This window comes from Pelodiscus sinensis, chromosome 16, assembly GCF_052426305.1.
Source record: "Pelodiscus sinensis isolate ZL-2025 chromosome 16, ASM5242630v1, whole genome shotgun sequence".
Taxonomy (NCBI): Eukaryota; Metazoa; Chordata; order Testudines; family Trionychidae; genus Pelodiscus; species Pelodiscus sinensis.
Genome location: NC_143067.1, coordinates 1118185 through 1127073, shown reverse-complemented (window position 1 = coordinate 1127073; position 8889 = coordinate 1118185). Strand labels below are relative to the sequence as shown.

General features: G+C 71.8%; 2 protein-coding genes across 3 annotated transcripts; one reads left to right on the top strand and one right to left on the bottom strand.

Annotated features, from left to right (window-relative positions):
* Nucleotides 1-7: 7 nt before the first annotated feature.
* RAB24 (RAB24, member RAS oncogene family) lies at nucleotides 8-4624 on the bottom strand. 2 transcript variants are annotated; one of them, XM_075918721.2, is made up of 8 exons: nucleotides 4464-4624; nucleotides 3414-3482; nucleotides 3109-3187; nucleotides 2717-2784; nucleotides 2123-2222; nucleotides 1802-1852; nucleotides 1045-1183; nucleotides 8-332 (listed from the first exon to the last, which is right to left on the bottom strand). In XM_075918721.2, the coding sequence occupies exons 1-7, from the start codon at nucleotides 4578-4580 to the stop codon at nucleotides 1083-1085; spliced, it is 585 nt and encodes a 194-aa protein (XP_075774836.2). In that variant the 5' UTR covers nucleotides 4581-4624; the 3' UTR covers nucleotides 8-332; nucleotides 1045-1082. The 2 variants fall into 2 exon arrangements, with proteins under 2 accessions (XP_075774836.2, XP_075774835.1); XM_075918720.2 differs by having other exon boundaries at nucleotides 1045-1107.
* Nucleotides 4625-4655: 31 nt separating this feature from the next.
* Nucleotides 4656-8570, top strand: PRELID1 (PRELI domain containing 1). Its single transcript, XM_075918719.2, has 5 exons — nucleotides 4656-4836; nucleotides 6651-6876; nucleotides 6943-7056; nucleotides 7220-7298; nucleotides 8264-8570. Exons 1-5 carry the CDS (start codon nucleotides 4712-4714, stop codon nucleotides 8401-8403), a joined length of 684 nt encoding a protein of 227 aa, XP_075774834.1. The 5' UTR covers nucleotides 4656-4711; the 3' UTR covers nucleotides 8404-8570.
* Nucleotides 8571-8889: the final 319 nt, after the last annotated feature.

The following is an 8889-nucleotide window of genomic DNA, read 5'->3' as shown; positions in this document are numbered from 1 at the left end:
CCCTGGCCTCAGGGACCACAATGCACTTTATTTACATTTGTATAACTTAACAGAAGCCACTGAACGAGCCTGCCATGAATCAGGCACCGCAGCCATGGAGCAGACGGCCCCAGCTCCAGCTGGCTGGGGAAAGCAGCTTTCCAAGGCCCAGCCCTAGAGGCCAGAGGCACCTGGGGTGCGTCAGTCACGCGGCGGAGGGAGAGCCATGCAGGGGTCCGTGCTCCGTGTGGCAGCAGCCGAGGGGCAGTCGGAAGAGCAGGCGGCACCTCAGCGGTGGCAGCAGCCGTACAAGTAGGGGCTGCTCTTCCGGCTCAGGTCTATGGCTTCATCCTCTGAAAGGAGAGCGAGGTAAGGGGGGTGCAGCCTCTCCTAGCCCTGGGACAGCCCCAGAGCCAGCGAGGGGAAGGCCGCTGCCGGGGTGCAGCCTCTCCTTGTCCTGGGACAGCCCCAGAGCCAGCGAGGGGAAGGCAGCTGCCAGGGTGCACCCAGCCTTGGGTGGACACACAGGGGAGCGGTTCTTGGCTTTCACTTCTCCCATCAGCCCCTCGAGTCAGGGAGCCCTGAGCTGAACGAACAATCCCTGCTGATCCAGGGCCCCACAGCCGGGCCCTGCAGCCCCCTCCCTGGGCCGAGGAACAAGACCCCCTGGCCAGAAAACACAGCAGCAGCCTCTGCAGAGGGCAACAGGACAGCCCTGCCAAATGCGGCACTTGCCCTCTGCCCTGGTGGTACCAGCCTGCAGGGCATCCAGTGCCCATGCAGCAGCTCAGCCAGGTTTGCCCTGGGGTTGGGGGAGCCTCCGTCCCTGCTGCCAGGTGGAGGAGCCAGGGGAGGGGCCCTGCTGGGGAAGGTGGCAGCAGCTCCCCACCAGCCTGGCCTTGGAGAACGAAGGGGCTGGGGCGGGTGCAGCTTTGAGACCAGACCCTTCCCTGGGGGCTGTGGGGCAACAGCAGGCACTCAGAACACCCCCCTTGCGGGCGGGGGGAGTGCCGCACGGGCACCATGCCAGGTGCAATGGAGCATTTGCACTGCCCAGCCACTCACCTGTCATCAGCTGGAAGGCAGCGAGCTGGACGTAATCCTCAGCCACCTTCTGAAACAGCTCGTCTGGGGCAGGCAGGCAGGGGAGAGTCAACAGCAGCCCTGCTCCACTGGCGCCCCACACTCCCCACGGGGCCCGCCCCTGCAGGGAGCGGCACTTGACAAACCCATCGCCTGCCTGCTCCAGGGCAGTGGGGCAGAATACAGCCCAGGTATGACCCGCCCCCAGCACACAGCCCTGCTCCACTGGCGCCCCACACTCCCCACGGGGCCCGCCCCTGACAAACCCATCGCCTGCCTGCTCCAGGGCAGTGGGGCAGAATACAGCCCAGGTATGACCCGCCCCCAGCACACAGCCCTGCTCCACTGGCGCCCCACACTCCCCGCGGGGCCCGCCCCTGACAAACCCATCGCCTGCCTGCTCTGGCGCAGTGGGGCAGAATACAGCCCGGGTGTGACCCACCCCCGGCACACAGCCCTGCTCCACTGGCGCCCCACACTCCCCGCGGGGCCCGCCCCTGACAAGCCCATCGCCTGCCTGCTCCAGGGCAGTGGGGCAGAATACAGCCCGGGTGTGACCCGCCCCTTGGCACACAGCCCTGCCCGCTCCAGCCAGACAGGGGCCCTGTTCCCCCCTCCTGAGCATGCCAGGGGCCCAGGGCAGGCCTGGCTAGGAAGAGGCAGCGAGCCCTGAACCTGCGGGCCACCTTCCCCCCGCATCTGCCTACTGCCGCCCTCCTGGGGCCCACCCGGCACTCACCCACGCTCCGGCCTGTCTTGCTGGAGGTTTCAAAGAGCTCGGCTTTAATGTCTGAAAACACGAGGGGGTCAGTGCCTGTGCCGCTAGCGCCAGGCGCTCCCGGGAGCCAAACTGCCCCAGCCCCCTCCTCCTCCCCCAGCTGGCTTGGTGTGACAGGCCAGCACCATGGCCCACAGGCCTGCTCCTGCCAACAGGATCCGGCAGGGCACTGGCTCCGCAGCTTCTGCTGCAGCATGCCCAGTGCCGCCTCTCTGCCCCCTTCCCCCGCCAGGGCCCCGGCTCCCTCCCAGCCCTGAGGCTGCGCTGCAGGCCCAGACGTACCTTCGGCGTAGTCCTGCACGTCGTGGAAGTCAACGCCCCGCTTCCTCCTGTCCTCTTCCAGCAGGTCACTCTTGGTGCCACACAGATAGATGCGGCAGTTCTGGGGCAAGCAGAGAACCGTCTCAGACACGCTTCCCACGGGCCAGCCTGCGGCACCGCACAGCCACAGACCGGTCCCCTCCCGCAGCCACGGGCCAGCCTGCGGCACCGCACAGCCACAGACCGGTCCCCTCCCGCAGCCACGGGCCAGCCTGCGGCACCGCACAGCCACAGACCGGTCCCCTCCCGCAGCCACGGGCCAGCCTGCAGTGCCACACGGGAGCCAGCAAGCCCACAGCCCAACCCAGGGGGGAGACACCTGCCCCGAGCAGGACCAGGGAAGCCCCAAGCCTTATGGGAGGGGGGAGGGGGGGAGAGACGGAGTTGGCTGCCACATGCTGGGCTGAGCGTGTCAGGGCCTGCCTGGCCACCTATAGACGCAGCGCCGCACAGGAAGGCAAATCCCTCCTGCCACTGGTCCCCACAAGGGCTCCAGAGCATGGTGTGAATGAATTCCCTCCTCGCTGCAGCTCCCCAGCCGCAGTCCCGACTCACCTCCTCAAATGTCTGCAGCTCGTTCACCCAGAACTGGGCTCTCCGGAAGCTGCTGCTGTCGGTGAGATCTGGGAGATGGGAGAAGTCAGGCGCTGCCCTGGCCAATGCGTTCTCCACTGGCCCGCCCCATCCCAGCCAACACGCCCAGCTGAGCTCAGCTAAGAGCACTAGAGGCAGGCGCCATCCTTGTATACGCCCCTTCCAGGAGACAGGCAAGCTAGCAGCATCCGCAGGGGCCTGCTCAGAAGGGCTGGGGTGCGGTGCCTCCGTGCGAGGCCGGACGTGTGAGCGGCAGCCGTGGTCAGAGCACACTCCGGGGCAGGGACCACGGGGCACCTTGCTGCGAACAGCACGGCTGCGGGGAGAGCCGGGCGCCTGGGCAAAGCCCTTACCGTAACAGACGATGGCCGCTCTAGCCCCGCGGTAGTACATCCGACTCATGGCCTCGTACCGCTCCGAGCCAGCCGTGTCCTGGGGAGAACAGGGATGGACGTCTCTTCCCAGGCCCTGGGAGAGAAGCCACAGCAGCTCCGCCAGCATCAGGAGAGCAGGGGAGCCTCCTGCCAGCCGCTGAACGCAGAGCCCCTGGCTGCCGGGGAGGGGACTGGCCCGTGGACCCCCCCCCCGTGGGAAAACTCCGCAGGCTCCAAGCGCCTGGAGCCACCAGATCCCACAGGCCACGCTCGTCCCGACTCACCCAGATCCCCAAGGTCACGGTCTGGCCCCCGGCCGACAGCGCTTTGGCCACGAACGCGGCCCCGATCGTCTGCAACAGAACAGGCAGGAGGGAAGCGGCCGTTTGCTCAGACTCCCCGGCCCCCCGCCCAATGCCCAGACCGGGAGCCAGGGAGCCCCCACTGGCGCCTGCTGGCAGAGGCTCCGGGGTCAGCTCGAGTCCCCCCGAGCCCCGACCTGCGGGCCGGGCACTCGCGCCGTGGGGTGGTTGGGCCGGGGGGGCCCGCGGGCCGGAGGCGGGGGGGGGGGGGGAGGGCGGCCCGCGGGCCGGAGGCGGCGGGGGGGGAGGGCGGCCCGCGGGCCGGAGGCGGCGGGGGGGGAGGGCGGCCCGCGGGCCGGAGGCGGCGGGGGGGAGGGGCGGCCCGCGGGCCGGAGGCGGGGGTGGGGGGAGGGCGGCCCGCGGGCCGGAGGCGGGGGGCGGGGGGGGGGGCCCGGCGGGGGGCGGCCCGCGGGCCGGAGGCGGGGGGCGGGGGGGGGAGGCGGCCCGCGGGCCGGAGGCGGGGGTGGGGGAGGGCGGCCCGCGGGCCGGAGGCGGGGGGGGGAGGGCGGCCCGCGGGCCGGAGGCGGGGGGGGGGGAGGGCGGCCCGCGGGCCGGAGGCGGCGGGGGGGGAGGGCGGCCCGCGGGCCGGAGGCGGCGGGGGGGGAGGGCGGCCCGCGGGCCGGAGGCGGGGGGGGGGGGGAGGGCGGCCCGCGGGCCGGAGGCGGGGGGGGGCGGCCCGCGGGCCGGAGGCGGGGGTGGGGAGGGCGGCCCGCGGGCCGGAGGCGGCGAGGGGGGGAGGGCGGCCCGCGGGCCGGAGGCGGGGGTGGGGAGGGCGGCCCGCGGGCCGGAGGCGGGGGGGGAGGGCGGCCCGCGGGCCGGAGGCGGGGGGGGGGAGGGCGGCCCGCGGGCCGGAGGCGGCGGGGGGGGGGAGGGCGGCCCGCGGGCCGGAGGCGGCGGGGGGGGAGGGCGGCCCGCGGGCCGGAGGCGGGGGGGGGAGGCGGCCCGCGGGCCGGAGGGGGGGCCCGCGCTCACGTTGTGGCAGGGCCCCGCGCGGAAGCGGCCGTGCACCGAGCGCTCCACCAGGCTGCTCTTGCCCGCGCTCTCCTGGCCCAGCAGCACCACCTTGGCGTCCACCCGCGGCCCGCGCATGGCGCTGAGCGGGGGGCGGGGCGGGGCGGAGCTCCAGACCGGAAGTGCGCCAGACGCAGGGCCGGAAGTGCGTGCGCGTCCAGGCGGAAGCGAGGGCCCGACCCGGAAGTGGCGCCGCGTCCCCCAGCCGCATGGCGGCGGCGCAGCCCCGGAGGCGGGCGGCCATGGGGAAGCAGAGCGCGAGCCTGGGCCTGCTCCGGGGGCCCTGGGACCAGGTGTTCGCCGCCTTCTGGCAGCGCTACCCGAACCCCTACAGGTGCGGCCCCCCCGGCCCGACCCCCCCCCCCCCCGGACCCCCCCCCCCGGGCCCCCCCCCCCGGCCCCCCCCCCCCCCCGGCCCCCCCCCCCCGGCCCCCCCCCCCCCGGCCCGGCCCCCCCGTGCCCCCCCCCCCCCCGGCCCCCCCCCCAACCCCCCCCTCGGGCCCCCCCGGCCCAACCCCCCCCCCCCCCCCCCCCGGCCCCCCCCCTCGGGCCCCCCCGGCCCAACCCCTACAGGTGCGGCCCCCCCGGACCCCCCCGGCCCAACCGCCCCTCGGGCCCCCCCCCCCCCCGGGCCCCCCCGGCCCAACCCCTCCTCGGGCCCCCCCGACCCAACCCCCCCTCGGGCCCCCCCGGCCCAACCCCTACGGGTGCGGGACCCCCCCTCCAGACCCAAATCCCTACAGGTGCTCAGGATCCCCCCTACAGATCCCAGTCCCTACAGATGCACGCTCCCCCCTCCCCAGGACTCCCCTTTGGACCCCAACCCCTACAGGTGCGCAGGACCCCCCTCGGACCTCCCCTCCGGGCCTCCCCCCCCATGGACTCCGTCTGCTACCCCAACCCCTATAGGTGCACGGGAACCCCCCACTCCTCTGGATCCTCCCCCTGGGATCCCCCATACACCAATCCCTACTGGTGTGTGGGACCCCCCCCCCGACCCTCCCCCCAGGCCCTCTAAGCTCCTCTGGAGCAGGCTGGGGGTCTCCATGCCCAGGAGCGATTGCAGGGGGCCGTTGTGGGCCCTGGTGGAAGCCAGGACCAGTGGGGTCCCACAGGGTCTTTGCTTCCCCAGCTTTGTTGGCGGCTTGTGGCCGGGGGCGAGGTCCGTGTCCTGGTGGAGCCAGCCTTGGCAGAGGGGGCTGGGACGACCCTCATCCCCTTGTCCCACGTGTGACTCGAGAGCTTTGAGAAACCCCAGGGCCAGCCCAGCGCTCCTGGCCAGCTGCTGCCCTGCCTCTTTGCAGGGGTGGCCTGGTCTCTGCCTCGCCGGGGCTCCAGGCAGCCATGCCTCTGCCCGTGGAGACTGAGGCAGTCCACGTCCGTGTGGCCTGCTGAGAGCCCACCCAGCCCGCACTGCGTCCTGCCTCGGTGCCCTCTAGCTCACAGGCCTGGCTGGCCAGATGCGCGATCGTCCCCTGGTGAGGGGTGAGGACAGGTCGCCGGCTTGCGTCCCAGCGTGCCCTACAGCGTTACCCTGGCACCCGGCTGCTGCCCTGCCCACGCCAGCTGCTGCCGGGCGCAGTAGTGCTGGCTAGCGGCCCAGCGGTGTCACAGAGCTCAGGGCCAGGAAGGGACTGCAGCTGGCCAAGCTAGTCAGTGTGTGCGTAGAGCCCGGGCCGGCCGCTCCAGGGCTCACTTCGGTGCTCCACGCTGGAGTGCCAGGGGTAGGGGTTGTGCACACCCCACCCAGCCGGCCCTGCCCCACTCCCCAGCCCCCACCCGGCCTGGCCTGGAGCTGAACGCAGGGTGGGCCAGCCATTGCTGAGAGCCACCCACCTGCTCCCCTCTATGGGAGGGGACGGCCTGTGGGGGGCACTGGGGATGCTGACACGGCCTGGCTGCCCTGGGATTTCTGTGAAACAAACCCCCAATATCCAGGGTCACTGCGCCTCCAGCAGCGCAGCCTGGGGTGTCCCTGGCATGGTTCCGTGTCGAGCTGCTTTGGGGCTGCAGGGCGAGCGCCTCCTGCAGGCGGCCCACTCTCCCTGCAGCACCGGGGCTCTCCAGGTCCCAGCAGAGGCCCTGCCTGTGTGGGGCTGTTGGAGCCGAGGCCCAGCCTGAAGTGCGCCCTCCCCCGCCTCTCCCCAGCAAGCATGTCCTGACAGAAGACCTTGTCCAGCGGGAGGTGACCGCAGACCACAAGCTGCTCTCCAGGCGGCTCCTCACCAAGACCAACAGGATGCCCCGGTGGGCGGAGCGCTTCTTCCCGGCCAACGCCGCCCGCTTGGTGTACGTCCTGGAAGACTCCATCGTGGACCCGCAGGCCCGCACCATGACCACGTACACCCGGAACATCAACCACGCGCGCCTTATGGTGAGTGGCCAGGCCGGCGCCGGGGGCCGTGGGCACGGCGCTGGCTGACGGGGCTGTCTCCTGCAGGTGGTGGAGGAGCGCTGTGTCTATTCCATGAACCCAGAGAACAGCGGCTGGACTGAAGTCAGGCGGGAAGTGTGGGTCTCCTCCAGCCTGTTCGGCGTCTCCCGAGCCGTCCAGGTGAGTGGCTGCCGCGCTCGCCGCGTCCCCTGGCACGGAGCACTGGTCCGGGGGCCAGGAGAGGCTGGTTGCATCGGGTGCTCAGCGTGCAGCCCTGTGGAGGGAGGGCGCTGCGGCGGATCCCAGCTGTGGAGGCTTGCAACGCCGGGCTCTCTTCTTCTAGGAGTTTGGCCTGGCCAGGTTCAAGAGCAACGTGGCCAAGAGCACCAAGGGCTTTGAATACGTGCTTGCGAAAATGCAAGGTGAGTGCTGGGGCTGGCGGGGGCTGCGCTGGCGGGGGCGGGACGGGGCTGGCGGGGGCTGCGCTGGTGGGGGCTGATCTAGCAGGGGCGGGGCGGGGCTGGTGGGGGCTGCGCTGGCGGGGGCGGGACGGGGCTGGCGGGGGCTGATCTAGCGGGGGCGGGACGGGGCTGGCGGGGGCTGATCTAGCGGGGGCGGGACGGGGCTGGCGGGGGCTGATCTAGCGGGGGCGGGACGGGGCTGGCGGGGGCTGATCTAGCGGGGGCGGGACGGGGCTGGCGGGGGCTGATCTAGCGGGGGCGGGACGGGGCTGGCGGGGGCTGATCTAGCGGGGGCGGGACGGGGCTGGCGGGGGCTGATCTAGCGGGGGCGGGACGGGGCTGGCGGGGGCTGATCTAGCGGGGGCGGGATGGGGCTGGCTGGGGCTGATCTAGCGGGGGCGGGACGGGGCTGCCCTCCCCTTGAAAGTTGGCACCAAGGGCCTTTGGCCTCGCTCAGAGCCAGCTGTGGCCGTTGGGGCCTGCGGCAGCACCTCCTGCCCTGTGGAGTGAGTGGGCAGGTCTTACAGACATGGGCCTGCTTGGCTCTCCCTCGCTCCTCCTGCCCCTGCCAGCGTGTGAACAGAAATACCAGGCCCAGGCTGGCACCACAGCAGGGCAGGGAGTGGAGGCCCCAGCGGCTCCCCACAGTTGGAGGGCTGGCTTGCAGCAAATCGTGGGGAGGGTGCTCAGGATGTGGGTCGGGGGGGTGCTCACTGAGGATGTGGGTCAGGGGGTGCCCCTGGTCCATGCCCCTGGGTTTCCTCCCTGCTGCAAAGCCCCAGGCCACAAAGAACGCTGTCCCCTGCCCCGGGAGGCTGTCAGCCTGTACCGCAAGCGAAGACACAGGCAGGGCCGCAGGCCTCCCGAGAGCCTGGCTGAGGGGAGAGCTGCCGGGCTCACAGCTGGCTTACGCTTGCTCCTTGCAGGGGAAGCTCCCTCCAAGACCTTGGTGGAGACGGCGAAGGAAGCCACGGAGAAGGCCAAGGAGACAGCCCTAGCGGCCACGGAGAAGGCCAAGGACCTGGCCAGCAAGGCAGCCCCCAAGAACAAGCAACAGTATGTGTGAGGAGCTGGCGCCCGGGGCGCCCTGTGGCACTGGCCTCTCAGCACGCAGGAGCCTCCCAAGAGTTTCTATTTTTTAATTGAAGCTACCAAGTCTGACAATCCGCTGCCGCGCGACCCGCCCTGAGGTGTAATTATCATTAAATCGTCTGTGATGGGCCGGCAGGACCAGCCAGGCTTCAGCAGTGGCCTCGAAGTGGGGGTGCCCGGTAGGGCTCGGAAATCTCCGGTATTGACTAGTCGAGTAACCTCACGAGTTCTTCTCCGCTGCTCGACTATTCCGTGGTCCCGGGGGGCCGGCGGCCAGTGCGCTCCAGCCCCTCCCGAGCAGCCCCCGTCACACCGTGCTGCTGTCTCTGACCCGCCTCCCCTCACAGCCCAGCTGCCTGTCGCCCTGCTCGGGGCAGGGGGCCTGAGCTCCTGGACTTGGCGTGAGCCAGGTGCCCGCCCGGCTCCTGATACGCATTAAATGCAGAGCCGCAGCGGGAGC